The 18,286-nt window shown below is 44.5% G+C and overlaps 1 protein-coding gene and 1 long non-coding RNA gene across 8 annotated transcripts in view; one reads left to right on the forward strand and one right to left on the reverse strand.

Moving 5' to 3' along the window:
* The window catches only part of LOC132333052 (uncharacterized), a 148,848-nt gene that overhangs the window by 39,327 nt on the left and 91,235 nt on the right, over positions 1 to 18,286 (reverse strand). For 4 of the 7 annotated variants that reach the window (XR_009488044.1, XR_009488049.1, XR_009488046.1 and 1 more), the window contains 3 exons: positions 16,750 to 16,955; positions 14,438 to 14,503; positions 11,511 to 12,292 (listed from right to left, as the gene is read on the reverse strand). This is a non-coding gene — a long non-coding RNA (uncharacterized LOC132333052). Of the gene's footprint in view, positions 1 to 1,990; positions 2,114 to 11,510; positions 12,293 to 14,437; positions 14,504 to 16,749; positions 16,956 to 18,286 lie in introns of those variants that run through there. The other 3 variants (XR_009488048.1, XR_009488047.1, XR_009488045.1) reach the window with 3 other exon arrangements.
* On the forward strand, positions 8,379 to 18,187 carry LOC132333045 (fatty acyl-CoA hydrolase precursor, medium chain-like). The gene is made up of 13 exons (XM_059857777.1): positions 8,379 to 8,853; positions 10,098 to 10,290; positions 10,958 to 11,102; positions 11,545 to 11,678; positions 12,015 to 12,168; positions 13,180 to 13,281; positions 14,111 to 14,215; positions 14,873 to 15,013; positions 15,098 to 15,184; positions 16,155 to 16,302; positions 16,489 to 16,620; positions 16,950 to 17,022; positions 17,443 to 18,187. The coding sequence occupies exons 1-13, from the start codon at positions 8,394 to 8,396 to the stop codon at positions 17,615 to 17,617; spliced, it is 2,049 nt and encodes a 682-aa protein (XP_059713760.1). The 5' UTR covers positions 8,379 to 8,393; the 3' UTR covers positions 17,618 to 18,187.

Consider the following 18,286-nt stretch of genomic DNA (forward strand, 5'->3'; position numbering starts at 1 on the left):
ATGGATTCCACCAAGAAAGAGATGGTACTTAAAGCAGCCAAAGAAAGGGCAAGGGAGGATATCAGAAACAGGCTCGTAACAGCAAATTTAGATCTCAATTTCCCAACTGAGGATCCAAAATGGGATCCTAATTTACTTTGTGATATGAGGAGACTACAGAAATATCAGGAGTGGATCCAAATAGGAGTTCAGAATGCTGTGCCCAAAGCCAGAAATTGGTCTAAACTATATGAGGTTCGGCAGGAAAAGAAAGAATCTCCCACTGCGTTTTTGGAGAGGCTTAAGGAGGCAGCAAGGAAATATACAGATCTCCAAATAGACACAGAACAAGCAAAGGCTCAGCTCGCTCTCATATTCTTGGGACAATCACAAGACGATATTCAGAAGAAATTGCAAAAATTAGAAGGGGAGGAATTAAGGAATCTGGATAAGCTACTTGAGGTAGCCTGGAAGGTATATAATAATCGCGAAAGAGAAGCTAGTAAAAGGCAACAGCAAAATCTTTTGGCAGTAATACAAGGAAAAGGTAACCCAAATTTCAGGGGACGTGGCAGAGGTAGTCGTGGTAGAGGACCAATTATGCAAGGGTTAAGCCTAAATCAATGTGTGTACTGCAAAAGGGAGGGGCATTGGAAGAGAGAGTGCCCAAACAAGCCAAACAACCGGTTTCACCAGGGCAATCGGTTCCAGCAGGAAAACATTGCCAAGGCAATGGTGTTAGGTGAATATAACAGCTGACTAGACGTGGAACCCGTAAAACAGGTTAAAGAACCTCTCAGAACTATACAGCTAGGGCATAAGGAAGTCAAATTTCTAGTGGATACTGGAGCTACCTACTCTGTAGCTGAATGATCTACAAGGAAAAATTGGAAATAAGCAAACAACAATAGTTGGGGCTACAGGGAAGGAGGAAAATCGGCCATTCTTGCAACCCCTAGATTTGTGCTTTGGGAACAAGACTTTAACGCATGAATTCCTATATGTACCTGAGTGTCCGATTCCGCTTTTAGGGAGGGATCTGCTGGCGAAACTTGATGCGGTAATAACCTTTGAAAACGGGGAACTTGTAATGAAAATACCTGAATCAAAGACGGGACAGATTTTAATGATCAAAGAAAAACCAGTTCCCTCTATCCCTAGCGAGGTAGATGATGCAGTGATTCCTTCTGTATGGGAAACGGATATACCAGGGAAATCTAAATTGGCACAACCAGTGCATGTAGAGTTAAAGGAAGGGGCAAGGGCTGTACAAATCAAACAGTATCCCATAAAACCAGAAGCACGGCAAGGAATAGTAAAGACTATTGAGAAATTCTTGAAGTACCAAATTTTAGAAGAATGTGAATCAGAATTTAACACACCAATATTTCCAGTAAAGAAACCAAATGGTGAATATAGATTAGTGCAGGATTTGAGAGCAATAATTAAAATAACAGAAGACATTTATCCAGTGGTAACAAATCCCTACACATTGCTAACATCCGTAAAGGAGATATATAAATGGTTTACTGTAATTGATTTAAAAGATGCCTTTTTCTGCATTCCCCTTGACAAAGAAAGTAGGAAACTGTTTGTCTTTGAGTGGGAAAACCCAGGGAACAGAAGAAAGACCCAGCTCTCCTGGACACAGCTACCACAAGGTTATAAGAACAGTCCGACCTTTTTTGGAAACCAACTGGCAAAGGAGCTGGAAATTTGGACCGAAAATGGGCAAGTACCAAGAGACCAATACCTATTGTTGCAGTACGTTGATGATATACTAATAGCTACAGAGGAAAAAGCAACCTGGATAAAGGTAACCATTGAGATTTTGAATTCACTGGGAATGGGAGGTTACAAAGTATCCAGAGGAAAGGCACAAATTGCCCAACAGACTGTGATCTACCTGGGATGTGAAATTTCACAAGGGCAATGAAAACTAGGTACTAACCAAGGTATCCAAGCTATCTGTGCTATTCCAGAGCCCCAGAACTTACATGAGCTGCGAGTCTTCCTCGGGATGGCAAGATGGTGTCGCTTGTGGATCATGGACTATGGACTGATTGCGAAACCCCTGTACGAAGCTCAGAAGACGCAGCCATTCACCTGAGGCAAGCCACAGAAGGAAGCCTTCCTAAAACAGAAAGAGGAACTGAGGACTGCTCCAGCACTAGGGTTACCTGATCTGTCTAAAGATTTTCAGCTGTTTGTACATGAAAGGCTACGCCTAGCACTAGGAGTCCTGACCCAACGTCTGGGAAGTTGGAAAAGGCCGGTGGGCTACTTTTCCAAACAACTTGACAACATAAGTGCCGGGTGGCCTCCATGTCTGCGGGCGGTCGCAGCCACCGTGATGCTGATACAAGAAGCCAGGAAGCTTACTATAAGAAGACACATAGATCTCTATATATCACACATGGTAACCACTGTCTTAGAACAGAAGGGGAGCCATTGGCTATCTCCAAGCAGGATGATAAAATTCCAGGTAGTCCTGACTGAGCAGGATGATGTCACATTAAAAACAACTAACCTTTTGAATCCAGCTTTGTTCCTAGGTACCACAACTGAAGAAGGCCCATTGGAACACGACTGTGTAGAGGTAATAGAGTACACCTATTCAGCAAGAGAAGACTTGAAAGACGTCCCACTAGAGCAGCCGGAGTGGGACCTATTTACAGATGGGAGCAGCTTCGTGGAAAACAGAACCAGATACGCTGGATATGCGGTAACAACAGTCAGGACAGTAGTGGAAGCAAAGGCATTACCACCAAATACATATGCCCGGAAGGCAGAACTGGTTGCTCTAACCAGAGCACTAGAATTAAGTGAAGGGAAAAAGGTAAATATATGGACTGACTCAAAATATGCCTTTGGGGTGGTGCATGTACACGGAGCACTGTGGAACGAAAGGGGATTATTGTCTTCTCGAGGTACACACATTAAACACCAAGATGCAGTCCTGCAACTGATAAAAGCAGTACAAAAACCTGAGCAAGTGGCAATTATACATTGTAAAGTACACCAATCAGGAAACTCCAAAATCTGTGAAGGAAATCGAAAGGCAGACTGGGCAGCCCGACAAGTTGCTCGAGAGGTGCAAACAACAATGGCATTGATACCTTCAAAGCTCAATATATCCCAATTTAATCTGCCTCCAAAACCAAGATATTCAGTAGAAGATGAGAGATTGACACGTTTACTAAATGCACAAAAGAATTCGGAAGGATGGTATTTGACTGCACAAGGACAGATAGTGGTACCCCCCCTTGATAATGAGAGAAGTTCTACAAATTAAACATAACGAATGTCATTGGGGTGCAGAGGCATTGGTAAAATTGCTAAAGCAGTGTTTAATTTTGGTACGGATGTTAACAATGGCAAAATCAGTCATGTCAAAATGTGATATCTGCTTGAAAAACAACCCAGTGGCTAGGCGACAGGCACAGCTAGGAAGAATTCGGATAGGAATAGAGCCAGGAGACTATTGACAGGGAGATTTCGTAGAATTGCCAAGAACTCGAGGATACAAATACCTGTTAGTAGGCGTTGACACATTTTCCGGATGGCCAGAAGCCCTTCCCTGTCGCACAAACCAAGCAAAAGCAACAGTCAAGTGGTTACTACAGGAAATTATTCCCAGGTTTGGGGTACTCCTAGAGGTATCATCAGATAGGGGGCCCAATTTCATAGCTACAGTAGTAAAAGAAGTAAGTAGATTGCTGGGGATAACTTGGGACCTCCACACACCATGGAGACCCCAGTCAAGAGGACAGGTAGAGAGGATGAATCAGACACTAAAAAGGCAAGTCAGTAAAATATGCCAAGAAGCCAAGCTGCAGTGGCCCCAGGCTTTGCCAATAGCACTGTTGAGGATTAGGATAAAAACTAGGAGCGGGATGTCAGTCAGTCCGGATGAAATATTGTATGGGAAACCATATGAATCTCCTGAGCCTAACCCTAATGTACACGGTACAGGAAAACAGGAAGTGTATAATTATCTTCTGTCTCTTGGGAAAACTTTAGCTTGGCTCCGGAGCATCCTCGTGTGGAATAGACCAATAACTCTCAAGAACCCAGTTCATAACATACTTCCAGGAGACGAGGTGTACATTAAAAACTGGAACGAAGAACCGCTGAAAGAAAAGTGGAATGGACCCTATCAGGTACTGCTGACCACCTTTACAGCAGTGAAAGTAGCCGGTGTGGACCCCTGGATTCACTATACCCGAGTGAAGAAAGTCCACCCTGGATCACAGACTGTGTAAACTGTGGAACCAAGACTGCAGATAAGATGTGTTTAATTGCTTTGAGAATGCCATTAGTAATTGTGCTAATGTTATGGTCATTAATGTCTTTGAGGTGTGGGATGCAAAAAGATCAACTAACCACTCTTCATTCTAGAATGAAGAGAGAGGCAGAAACACAAGTGATAAAAATTTCAAACGCAGTTCGAGCTGAGAATGTGAGGATTGGATTAGTCAAAGATTTTGCCAAAATACAAAACACCTGTAGAATAACTGCCTGTCTGCCAATACCTAAGGCAGCAGGAGATCCAGTAAATTGGGGAATCATAACATCAAAACTACCTGAAATACAAAAGAACAAAACAATTGCATGCAAACAGGTACTCGCACCGAGACAGGTGGTCAAGGAAACTTGGGAGAAAGTAGGAACATGGATGAGACCTATGAGCCAGAAAGACTGTATTCTAAGTGATGGCATACTAGGAACCCCTATGGGACAGTCAGGAGGCACCACACAATGGCAATGCTATTTGCCACACTATAAAAAGATCATAGAAAATGTTACAGAAACCACTCTGGTATGGCAGTGTGAGGCCGAGGATCAGAAAGATCAGATAGAGCCTTGGGATAGTGCGTGGTCTGTGAGTATACTTCAAAAATTCCAATATATGGCAAACACACCTTAGTGTATTAAGTGGGAAGGTTCTGAGAGTGAAACAGATCCAGCAGTAACATACACTGCCACTAGTAGCAGAACGTGGGCAGACAAAGTAAGTTGGTGGGCATGCAATAAAACTTATGACTGCACTTCAGATGATGCAGAGATAAAACAGATACCACCCCTGGCAATAGCCCTACAGATTGGTTGTGCTTGCAGAGGGATCAAACATAAAAAAGGCAAAATGAATTATAAAGTGATTATAGGATGTACCAGGAGTACAATTAAAAGTCCAGGACAATTTGTGTGGGCAACAAGCGATGGTACCTGGACAACACATCTGCCTGTAGATGGGAAAGTAAAGGAAATTACTTTGGGCCTCCCAACCTTATGTCCAATTTGGAAAAAGTCCCCATTTAATGGAAAACATGAACTTCTGCAGACAAGAGCAAGACGAGAAGTTCTAGACAACAAAAATCCAGATGACACTTGGCAAGAACCCTCTAGTGGAGTGAAACTTGGGTGGGCCCTAGAGGCTTTACTCGGTCCTGTAGCAAACTATCAGAATAGAGAGATGCTGTACAAACTTACAGGTCAAGTAGATAGACTAGCAAGAATCACCCGGGAAGGATTTAAAGAATTAAACGTACAATTACAAGCCACCACAAAAATGACTTTGCAAAATCGATTAGCCTTAGATTTGTGACTCCTGAAGGAGCATGGAGTATGTGGATTTTTAAAGGGACGAGTTGATCATTGCTGCGTTCACATCCCAAATGTAACTGCAGATGTAGAATATGACATCAATCAGTTGAAACAAGTAGAGCATGAGGCACAAGAAGAACAAAAGGATTTGACTACAAGCTGGTTAGGAAAAATCTTTAAAGGGTTAGGGTGGAATGTGACTTCATGGATTAAATCTATCATTGAGAGTGTGATAATCTTACTAATTGTATTCTTAGCAATTTGGTTACTTTACAGCATTTTAAGGAAAGAAATACAGAAGAAAACATCCTGGAACCAGAAAATAATAAAGGCACTGACACGAGATCCACGCCCACTATCTTCTGGTTCTCCAGCCCGTGATAGGATCCACGACAACGTTTACATCAACCCTGGATTTGAAGAACATCAAACATAAATTGAGAAGTAAAAGACTGTATCAAGTGAAAGCATTTACACCTATAGTGAAGAAAAAATGCTTTCAAAGGGGGGATAATGATAGTGGCGCCCTGGAAAATGCTAAGACAAACTCTGAAATGTTAAGCCTTGTGTTTTACCTGTGTAAGTAGTATAATTGCTAGCTGAAATGATTGTTTAGTCATTAAAATAATTATTCTATCATCATAAGAAGAACAATGAGAAACTGTACGTTCCTAGTCTAAGGTGGCCATGCTTGGCTGAAATCTATGTATACTATAGAACAATGTAAGTTTAATATCTAACATGAAAGTTATATAACGATAGAATATAAAAGCCTATCCATCCCGAACCTATGTCGGAGTCAGATTTGGGTCTTTACCCCTGACACCCAGAGCTCTTCAATAAAAGCACCTGCAGATAATCATTTCTTGTGATTATGTCTTCCTGAACGCTAACAGCATGAAAAACGGTTGTTGAGCGTGGTTACTGAAAACATTTTCTTCCAAAAATATTTAACTAAGGGGTCACAGTGAGGACTTTTGGCCTCTTGTGCCTGGATTGGGGACAGCACTGGATTTGTTTATAGCTAAAGCTGCTGTCAACTGCAGAATCTGCACAGAAGACCCTTCAGCAGTGGGGGTCCTGTTGATTTTTGTTGACCGTTATAAAATTGTAGAATAATAATTATGATTGATCCAAAGTGAAAATAATAACATCATAATTTAAGAACCACATAAATGTTTGAGATGTTAGTAGAGGAAGAGGGATTTGATGGAATGCAGCAGATAATCTGGTGGATTTGAGTCCCCTGTGATAGTTGAAAACATTGTTAGTAATTGTAAATCACCAGAAGCCAAAGAACTAGAAGCAAAATGTTTGCTTGCAACATCTAAGAGGAATTTTCTCTTAACAGGTATATCTTTTTTCAGTGTATTTAGTATAATTTAACGTGAGTTTAGAGTCCTCCCTGTTTTCCCAGCAGCTGAGACTCACAGCATTCCCCATCTGGGAGTGCACAGTGAGCCCTGGCCATGCCCTCAGCCTCAGGAGCTGCACCCAGCACAGCCTGGCAGGGCCTGCAGGGCACTGGGGCAGAGCTCAGGAGCCACCAGAAACCCAGCACAGGCTGGAGACACAGCCAGCACTGCCTGGGGACACCTGCAGTGCCTGCCACCAGTTTGCACTTTGAGCAGCCAGGGTAAAGCTGACTGGGCTTTATCTCCAGGGCTGTAAATCACACCTGTGCACATACACAGGGGAAGATTTGGAGTAAAGTGCACAGCCACAGCACCCAGCATTAACAGGAGCATAAGAGATGTGCTAAACTAGTTTGAAGACTGTGGGTCCTGTAAGCCACTGTGAGCTGTAAAGAGAGCTGTGAGCAGGAATGGATCTGGAGAAATGGAGCAGCTCTCCTGTGGAGACAGGCTGAGAGAGCTGGGCTGGAGAGCTGGTCCCTCCTGCAAGGGACACCTCAGAGCCCCTTGCAGGAGCCCAAGGCAGCCTACAAGGAAAAGGGAGAGGGGCATTTGCCAGGGGCATGGAGCAACAGGACAAGGGGGAATGGCTTCAAACCAACTAAGGTAGGTTTAAATCAGATGGACAGAAGAAATTCCTCCCTCTGAGGGTGCTGAAGCTCTGGCACCCAGGGCTGCCCAGAGCAGCTGTGGCTGCCCCATCCCTGGCACTGCCCAAGGCCAGCCTGGACAGGAAGGTGCCCCGGCCCATGGCAGAGGTGGCATGAGGAGAGCTTTGAGGGTTCTTCCAACCATTCTGTCATCCAATCAGCTGATTCTTTGAAATGCCGTTTCTGACAACAGAGAACTCACATGATCTGAAATTGCAAAACTGCCTTTCTGGGGCAAGAGCTACTGAGTTAGGAAAAAGAAAACAGAAAAAAAAAGAAAACAAGGCAGAGCCTAATACCTGCATAAAACCAACACAACCTCTTAGTTAATGTGAGCAGAAAATCTCTACTCAGCTATTCTGTTCTCTCCTTTTCATATCATTCTTCATTCATAGATGTGAAAGGATACAAAGTAAGCCCTCTGGATTTTCCAGAGGCATTAGAAATAGAGTTACCACCCAAATACCACCCTTTAATCTTGGTCTCACTTCACAAAAGCTGGTCATTCATCTCTTTCTTTGTTACTGCATTGCAACACTATTCCAAACATCCCTGAACACACAGCACTGAGTGACAGGTGCCTCCTGCACCCTGCAGAACAAGCTGGCGTTTTTCTAGTGTTGGTTATGTTGTCAGAAAAATGCTTTCCTGAGAGTAAAACTCATTCAGCTTTTACTTCGGTCAAGGTCCGCCCGCAGGGCTGTTGGTTAGCTCTCGGCTAGATTGTGTTTGGCACACGGAGATGTCAGGACCCAAAGGCAGCGAGTGTGAGCCAGGGGAGCCGAGGTGCCCTGCAGGTGCGTGCAGCGCGGGCTGGGCGAAGCCTCCCCCGCTGCCGCAGCCGGAGGTGCTGCAGCAGCGGGACCCCGCTCCCGGCCGTGCCAGGCTGTTCGCAAAGCGTTCGGAGCCCGCGGTGGCCGCGGCTCTGGCAATGCCGTGGCACAGGAGCGCTGCGGAGGCAGCAGGAGCCCCGCGGGCAGGAGGGCTCCCCGCTCCCGGCCCGAGCCCGGCAGTCCCGGCCTGGCTCGCAGCCCGAGCGCTCCCTCGCCTCACCCGGGCTTGCCTTGCGCAAGGTGGCCCAGGCCGAGCCTATAAAGGCCCGGCCCGCGGGCTTGGTGCCAGTGGCACCATGGCAGCTGTGAGGGACACGGCGCTGCTGGCCTGCATCCTCTTCCTCGGGGGCACGGCGCTGGTGGCCACAGGTAAACACCGGGGCTACTGCCCAGGGCACCTGCAGGGCGAGGGGGCACCTGCAGCTGCCTGCCGGGGCCAGCCGAGAGCAGGGCTCAAACCTGGGCAGGAATGGCACAAACCCTGGGCAGGGATGGGCACAAACCCTGGGCAGGGATGGGCACAAACTCTGGGCAGGGATGGGCACAAACCCTGGGCAGGGATGGGCACAAACCCTGGGCAGGGATGGGCTCAAACCTTGGGCAGGGATGGGCTCAAACCCCGGGCAGGGATGGGCACAAACCTTGGGCAGGGATGGGCTCAAACCTTGGGCAGGGATGGGCTCAAACCCTGGGCAGGGATGGGCTCAAACCTTGGGCAGGGATGGGCTCAAACCTTGGGCAGGGATGGGCTCAAACCCTGGGCAGGGATGGGCACAAACCCTGGGCAGGGATGGGCTCAAACCCTGGGCAGGGATGGGCTCAAACCTTGGGCATGGATGGGCACAAATCCTGGGCTGAGCTGGGCACACAAACTGAGCTGCAGTAGATAAAAATTCATTTCCAATTTTAATCTGCTTTCAGTCATTTGTCTTATTGCCTTCTTTGCAAATAGCAAAATCAAATCCCCCTCCCAAAATCTTGCCTGCTAATGCTGAGCAGCCACAATAAAACATCTGTAATTTGATGTTAGAACTTTCAATCACATCTTAAAATGTGTCTTGCTTAAATGTTAACAGGATTTGTTTGTGCCAGAATATATTTCAGTATGTTAGAAGCTTTTCCTTTTGACTGTACATACTCTCGAGGGTCTAGAATATATTTTCTCTGTTGATTGTCTTTTCTTATGACAGCAATCTATTGGGTTTTTATCTAACACCACAGGGCAAAAAAAAGATTAGGATCTGTATGGAACCACTAAAAGTGTGTGTGGTAAGACAATACATATTATATACCTGAAGGAGATGGACATACAGACCAATCACAATGAAGGCTGAAGTAATGTAAGCTCTAATGATTTGATAAAGGAATAATGGGAGTGTGTTGGAATAAATTAGGAAATCTAAAATTTAAATGAGTAAACACTAGTAATTGAATTAGTAAAATAAAAGAGCAGATTAAGATAGTGTCATGTCAAAGCTGATGAGAGTTTGTTGTTGAAGCCTTATGTATAAAAGCTACTTGTTGAAGTGTACAAAAGCTGTGTCTTGAAGTAGCAAATCTAGCAATTACTTACAAAGAGACCAATGATGTGGTTCTGTGCTGCTGTCCCACAGAACAACCAGAAGCAGAGACCAAATACGGCAGAGTCCGAGGGTTCCAATTCAAAGTGGACACAGCTGAGAGGACTGTAAATGTCTTTTTGGGACTTCCTTTTGCCAAGCCTCCCGTTGGATCTCTGAGGTTTTCTGAACCCCAGCCACCTGAGCCGTGGGAAGGTGTCAGAGATGCCACTTCCTACCCACCAATGTAAGGCAATGACCAAACCTCTGAACCTTTCATGATGTTAAACTCTGGGCACTTCCATGGCACTGATGTGCACACAGGGCCATCCATGAAGACAAATTCCTTGGTGCCCCCTCCTTGCACCTGCAGCTCTTCCAGGGAATGCATTTCTAAAGACACTCTGAGAGCTGCTCTCTGTACCTAAAGCTGCTGTTTGACGGGCATCAGTGATGAGCTGAGATGGAGCAGCATGTACAGACAATGCTCTGCCTCAGGAGCACTTGGCCATCACTCACCAATCACTGTAAACCTTTGGAGCACGGACAGAAAGGAGCTGAGGAAATGTTGGAATGCAACATTAGGGGAGGGGGAAACGCCTGAGTCAAGTGCTTAAAAGGGCACATAAGAAATGCACAGCAATTCCAATCTACCTTGTAAATGTCTCACTCCCGTTGTCCTACTGCCCTTGTTTAGTGTCTCAAGGCTGATGTCTACCATTGCAACATAAAAAGATAATGGAGATATGAAATGATTCATTTGTATTTTCATCTGTATTTCACATGCCAATCTAAAAGTGTGCTGCAAATCAGGGTCTGGTTGGCACTTTGATGTGGAAGTACAAAAAAGCTTCTCTTCACAGCTTTCAGGTTTATAGTGAATTCTCTTGCCTGTTACTTTTTCATTTATTCAGGTGTCTACAGGATCATGTACAAGGACAATTTATTTCAGATCTGATTACCAACAGAAAAGAGAAAGTTGCCCTGCAAGTGTCTGAGGATTGCCTGTACCTAAACGTGTACACACCTGTTTCTACAGGAAAAAAGGAGAAGCTGCCTGTAAGCAAAATCCTTATAACACCTTGAGCAAAATTATCTGATAGGAAAACTTCAACCTCTGCCATGAGCAGACATGCAGAGACACTTCTGTAGTGATCATCAACTTACATTCTTTATCCCAGCAAATATTAGCTGAACGTAAAGAGACTCAAAATCCTATTTCACAAGTAAAATTGTACTGGCATTTTAGCTAAGCAGTGCTTTATTTAATCTAATTGATGTGTCCAAAGGCACAGGGCACTGACACAGTGTAAGCATTGGACAAAAGCAGTGCCATTTTGTAGCCCTGCAGGCCTTAGATTTGAGATTTCTACAATTAGTGAAATGTCATCTGAAAGAATCAGGAGCGAAAAAGCACAAAATGTTCTATCTTGGGAATATTTAGTTGTGGTCACTGGGGTCTCTTACCTGTGCTGGATTGATCCTGTATTTCTTTCTCCAGGTCATAGTGTGGATCCATGGAGGTGGATTAGTTCTTGGAGCAGCTTCATCATTCGATGGCTCAGCATTAGCAGCCTTTGACAACGTGGTGGTTGTAACAATTCAGTACAGATTAGGTATTGCTGGATATTTTAGGTAAGTTGGTTGATCTCAGTTTTTCCTAAGTGACGTCCAAAAGAATGTGCGCAAAGCCTCTGTAAAGAGAAGTGCAGAAGAGTTGCTTTTGCAAAGAAACCTTTCTGAACTGCACCTGCAAGCGCTGGGGACAATTTCCAGTGCCAAGGCAGCTTCCAGATCTGTTCTTGTGGGGCTGCTGCTCCAGTCTCAGGGATTCCTGAGCCATCCATTTGTCAGGGGTGGAGGGAAGTTCTGTGTAGGCAATGGCAGATGATTTCTCACACCACAGACTGTATTTTCCTCTGCCTCTTGGCTTGCATTGAGCGTTTGGACAAATCTGTTCTCTCTCTGCAGCACTGGTGATGAGCATGCCCGAGGTAACTGGGGATATTTAGACCAAGTGGCGGCTCTTCAGTGGATTCAGGAAAATATCATGCATTTTGGAGGAGATCCAGGATCTGTCACTATCTTTGGAGAATCTGCAGGAGGAATCAGTGTTTCTGCTCTTGTAAGTTCACAGTAATATTGAATTGGAATTACTCGGGGGAAAAACCCCTCCATCCACTTTCAGTATCTGCATGGGAAGTCAGCGAGAGAAAAGGGCCGGTGTTACAGTGACACGTCACCTGGGTCTGTGATAACCCAACAAGGCAACACAGCACAGATTTTGAATGATAAAAATGTGCAATTTTCATACTCAAATGTTGTAGTTAATTAACAGAATGGTATCACTCAGCTGTTGAATTATATTCTCGTTGGTTTGGGTTTTGGTTTTTTTCAATGTAAAAAACCCTCAAAGTCTAATCTCATGAGCAGAGTCCTTTAGGAGGAGTTGTAGACTCTTGCCCATTTCCTGTTTGCTTTGACAGCCACTTGGGCAAAGTGATTGAGGTGAATAGTTCTGGTAGCTGATGCAGCCCTGCAGTTTGTGACCCTGTGATTGTGTAAAAGTCTAATCTCATGAGCAGAGTCCTTTAGGAGGAGTTGTAGACTCTTGCCCATTTCCTGTTTGCTTTGACAGCCACTTGGGCAAAGTGATTGAGGTGAATAGTTCTGGTAGCTGATGCAGCCCTGCAGTGACCCTGTGATTGTGTAAAATCTTTACTCCAACACGGAGCACATTGGCTGTGACTCTCCCCTTCTCCAGTCCCTCCCACGCAGCCCAGCCAGGCTTCCTTGTACCTGGCACACACATCCCTGCTTCCTCTGGCCAGAAGCTCTTTCCTGCCCTTCTGCAGCAGAGCCAGACTGCCTTGGGCACATTCCATGTGTACCTGCCCTGCAGAGTGGTGCTGGGAGGCACTGGGAGCAAAGTGCAGGGGGAGGGAAGGCCCTGAACTCCCATCCCTGAGGGCGCTGCCAAAGCACTTTGCACAGCTGGACTGTGGTCAGAGGCTACACAAGGACACTCTTGGCACAGGGGCTTTCAAAATGCTCCCAATGGCCGCTGCTGATACTGAAATGCAAAATCCCTGGGGAGAACACAGTGCTTGTCATGCTTGTCCTTGCTTTCTCACAGGTCTTATCTCCCCTGGCCAAGGGCTTGTTCCACAAGGCCATTTCAGAGAGTGGCACTGTAGCCATGGGCTTGTTCACTGACCAGCCTAAGGAGGAAGCACAAGTGAGTACTTGTGGTAATTTTAATTCCCTTTTCCACATAGTTCTGCATATCTTAAACTGTTCAGTCCAAAATATTGAATCATGTGAATTCACATTTCTTGCAAATCAAAGCAGTCTTTAAAGACAGAATTTCTGTGTGCAGATAGTACATGTTGTAATGATGTGTTGCTTTTCAAACACCAAAGATCCACAAAGAGAGAAGAATGAATGTCAAGTAGTATTGTAACATGTAGTGTCTTCAAAAAAATTGAACTTATACTTTTTGGTGTGAAAACAGTATCAGACTCTGAGTACTCTTCTCTTCCCCTCCTGCTTGATGCCTGTAGTGTGTAAATAAACAAGACTCTATTCCGGTTTTTTAATTTGAGAACTACAGGCTTCCACCTCTTTCTTTTCTCTTCAACTGGATGGAACAGTTTCCAGAACCTGGAAGCTGGGACATAAAAGAGACAGCTCTCTCTACTGACAGCTCTTGCTCCAGCCAAGAAGACTTCTCCAAGAGTGGTAGAATGTGCTCTCTGTTGCCCTGCAGATGGTTTATTCTCTAACTCCTTTATGTCACCCAGCCTTCTCAGCCCAGCCCCTTATTTAGCAGCATTGTCTTAGAATATTTCTGTACCAAAAACTCTTGGAGGCAGAGGTTTTCCCCTTCTGCCCAGCCCGTGGTGTGAGGGATTGTGAGGGCTTCCAGTGGCCTCCCTGTGGAGCTGGGACAAGCCAGGCTCCAGCATCCTTTGGGCAGGAGCTTTGGCTGCTCCTGCTGGACTCGGTGTCTCGTAGAGCCAGACAGAGGAAACGTGTCCAAACCTCTTTGTTCTCACTGCTTGCAGAAAATTGCTGCTGTCTCTGGCTGTGAAAAATCCAGTTCAGCTGCAATGGTTGAATGCTTGAGAGGAAAAACAGAAGAAGAACTACTAGAGATAACACTGAAAATGGTAGGTGAAATGATTCTTCTTGCACTTATATGACCCCTCAGACCTTTTCATCCCAGAGCATACTCTTTGTGGGCTGTACTATTAGGAGAACCTGAAGTGGATGTAAAATCTGATGTTCTTGACTTTTCCAGGACATGACAGCACTGCAGCTCTGCAGTGAATTCTTACCTAAAAAGTGCAAACAGGTTCCTTCCCTTCCATTCTGCATGCACTTGGACCTACCTGTGCTTTGCTGTCATGCTCCACCAGGGCAAGGAAAACAAAATGGCACAGAAGATGCTGGAGAACCTGAAAATCAAATCATATATTATGTCCTACTGAAAAGTTCAAATCACCATACCTATGTGCCTTTGAAACTTTAATGCAGAAATTTTTTTTCCCCACTGTCCCACACAACCATCGCCATATTGAATAAGAAAAGGTGTAATTTCAATATAATGACTTCTGCTCCACAAACATTAGAAATATAATGGTAATCTTCACAGAACCTGCTGCCTAGTGCAGAAAATCAGTCAGAGAAATGTTAAGATGGCTTGAATACCATTACTTTTTGTATTTTCAGTTGGCTTTAATTTGGAACTGCAGTAAAAATCTGAACTTCTTTTAGAAGCAAAATGAATGCATTCTCAAAGATTTCTTTTTTCCCTTTTTGTTCAGGATGTCTTTTTCATCAGTACATGTGCAGATGGCGCATTTTTTCCAAAGAGTCCCAGGGAATTGCTCTCTGAAAAATCCATCAATGCGGTCCCATACATCATAGGAGTAAATAACTGTGAATTTGGATGGGGAATTCCTATGGTAAGAGAATTATACTGCTGTTATTTAAACATCATTTTGTAAATAGAGGCTGTTTTACTAAGTGTGATGCTCTGTATCACACAGATGATGAAATATCCTCCTTTTGTGGATGGTCTGGATAAAGATGTTGCACGTCAAATTTTACAGAGCAACTTAGCAGTATTCAATAAGGTAAGAGACCAGTTTCAGAATAACCCAGTGCTGCTGCTTGGCTGGGCTGGCTGTCTTTACCCCTGGAGGGACACATTTCACAGGGAAATGCCATTGTGCTGGACAGCTCCCTGAATTGGGGCAGAAACAGGCACAGATGTGCTGCACTCCTGTTACCTCCAGTGACAGGAAATACTCTCTACATTTCCAGCCTAAATGCCCCTCTTCTTCAAAAGGAGCTCTGTGGGAATCCAGGAGTGATGCAGGTACCTAAACAAGGTCTCTTGGGACATTTTAGATCCCCCCAGGTTATGCAAGATGTGCAGATACCAGCAGGTCTGGCAGGAGACCTATGGGACACAACCTCCTAAAGCAGTAGCTGGGCACTGGAAAGGAAAGCCCGAGAGTTTGGGGTGCACTGACACCTTTGTTCAGATGTCTCGAGGTTTTGCTTCCCTGGAGTTTACAAAGCTCTTGGCTCTCTGGTGCCTTTGTGCTCTCCTGAAACTGCTCCATAGAAAAGTACAGATTATGAGGTAAGAATTAAGGACTCTAGAAGCAGGGCCAGTACTTGCAAGGATCATTCAATGACACAAACATCCACCATGAACTTGGAAATGCAGAACCCAGGCTTGTTCTGAACAAGTTCTGGTCATCTACAGCAATCCATGGATTTTATGAAATCCAGCAGGATTTCTGTGCTGTTGTGAAGGTGTTTCCACAGAAGAGAGAACAGTCAGCATCACTGACTGCTGCTTATCTAAAGCTGGTTGATCCTTTGATCTTGCACCCCTCTTTTCCCCAAGACCACCTGTATCCACAGCTGTGTAACTCCAGTCTGAGCTCTGAGCCACACTCTGACACAGCTGAGGGTTTTCTCTGAAAGCTGTTGGTGAGGATTAGCCAGGGATGTGCAGAGGCCTCACTCACCCACTGCTGTTGCTCCTTCTAATAATCATTAACATTATAATACTTTTGATTGCTCTTTCAGGGCCTTACATCTGAAGTTGTTGACAGAGTGTACCAGGAGTACATGGGAGATGCAGAAAGCCCTGCTCAGGTCCGAGATGGCCTCCTGGATGCATTGGGAGATGTCTACTTTGTCACCTCATCTGTGGAAGTGGCCAGATACCACAGAGGTAACCCAGCAGCTTCAGAACAGCTGTAGAATTCTGTCTGGGGCTGGAGTGGACAGTGTGCAGCCCTTTTCACTCTCCAGAGAACTGGTAGAGTTTTCATTTAAACAAAAGGGTTTTTCATGAAAGTTTATCATCTCTGGAGCAGCATTTTCAGCTCTCAAACCAGCACTTTTCTGTATCCTCTAGATGCTGGCAACCCAGTCTACTTTTACGAATTCCAACACCGGCCAAGTTCAGCGGAAGGTTTGGTACCAGAGTTTGTAAAAGCAGATCACGGAGCTGAGATTTCCTTTATCTTTGGAAAGCCATTCTTAGCTGGTGATGTACCCATATTTACTCCATATTCCTTTTAGAACCTCATTATTATTCATTTCAATTACTGCAGAGCTTTAGAATAGAATTTCTCTCTTATAAGCATTCTAAACATTATACTTATTATAAGCATACCTTATATGTCATAAGCATTATTATGAGCATAAACATCTTCTGTCTTCAGTAGCAGCTACTTTTCATTACATCATTCATCTGCAGGTCTCTCCTAGAAAAACCTCCAACAGCTCAGGGCAACCAGGAGAAGTGCTGCAATTGGTAGAGCTGATACTCATTCTTTACTTTCTAATGTGGCTCTTTCATCTCTCCCTTTGCAGGAGGTGCTACAAAAGAAGAAAATGAACTTAGCAGAACTATCATGAGATACTGGACCAACTTTGCTAAAAATGGGTGAGAATCACAGTGCTGATTACAGCTCAAGTTCAGTCTGTGCTGCCCAGAACATACTTACCTGCCTGCAGCAGTACTTATATGGTGCTCCCTAGAAATTTGACAGAATTTAAGACAAATCTTGCAGCAATTTCTCTTCTTAATGGTCTTTTTATTAAAAAATCATCAGAAATGAGGAAGAAAAAATCTAAGGGCAGTTACTCCATCTGCAATGGAATTTTAGATCTAAAATGAATGGCAACTTTTACACTTTTGCTGTTCCACTGATGAGCATTTTCAAACAATACTGTCGGTTTATTCATGTTCCAAAATCACATCATCTGGGCTCACCTGTCGGTTTTCTGAAATGCCCTGAACATGAGCAGTCAGAGAGCAATGGATGGCAAATGGAGAGCTAACTTCTCCTTCTGTTATTTCCAGAAATCCCAACGGAGAGGGCTTGGTCCATTGGCCTCAGTATGACCTGGAGGAAAAATACCTGGCAATAGACCTGGAGCAAAAGGCAGCAGAGAAACTGAAAGAACGCAGAGTGGAGTTTTGGCTACAGCTCATGAAACAGAGTCAGACTGGAAGAAGGAAACACACAGATTTATAAGAGCCATGGAAGGCACAGTTTGCCTTTAAAACCCAAAGGAAAGACAAACAAAATGAGTTTGTCAGCATACAGAGTAATAATCACCTTCTAACTCACTGTTGCGTAATCTGCTGTCCTAATCACAGTGAAGGGAGAGAAACAAGGACCATTCAGAATGTTTGTCAGACTGAAAATCACTATTTAATGAAACAGGCAGAAAAAATCCCCCCTGACAAACTTCCAGATCCAGACAGACCATGGTACCTCCTCAGTGCTTATCAAAACTGAATACTGAGGTGGGAATGGGAAAAATGAACTGAAATCAGTAAGAAATGATCAATACAGAATGTACCATAGGTGTCAGACTATTTTATATGCTCGTTTCCTTCTTCTTTCAGAAGAGCATGGTCAGTTGTCCTTCCTAGAGACTCTTTCTGCTTTCTTTAACTGGAAATCGCTTGTAGGCAGCAGAGCATCCATCAAACTGCATCTGTGAGATGGCTTGACATCTCACAAAAGAGGACAGAAAATCTCTCTCTGCTTTATTGCTTTGTGAATTGTTATAAATAAATGTTGCTTTGATTTTTGGAACTTCCTGTTCTTTCACTGATCTGACAGAGGCTCATTCCGAGAGGTCAAGTCACACACCAGAAGCCAGAAACATGCCCAGGTTCTTTCTGCCACCTAAAT

The sequence above is a fragment of the Haemorhous mexicanus genome, chromosome 12 (genome assembly GCF_027477595.1).
Source record: "Haemorhous mexicanus isolate bHaeMex1 chromosome 12, bHaeMex1.pri, whole genome shotgun sequence".
Taxonomy (NCBI): Eukaryota; Metazoa; Chordata; class Aves; order Passeriformes; family Fringillidae; genus Haemorhous; species Haemorhous mexicanus.

Coding starts and splice junctions, on each gene's coding strand:
- LOC132333045 (XM_059857777.1), top strand. CDS start 8,394: ATGTCAGGACCCAAAGGCAGCGAGTGTGAGCCAGGGGAGCCGAGGTGC. Junction 11,103..11,544: donor GAAAAAAGGAGAAGCTGCCT/GTAAGCAAAATC, acceptor TTCTTTCTCCAG/GTCATAGTGTGGATCCATGG. Junction 14,216..14,872: donor TAGAGATAACACTGAAAATG/GTAGGTGAAATG, acceptor CTTTTTGTTCAG/GATGTCTTTTTCATCAGTAC.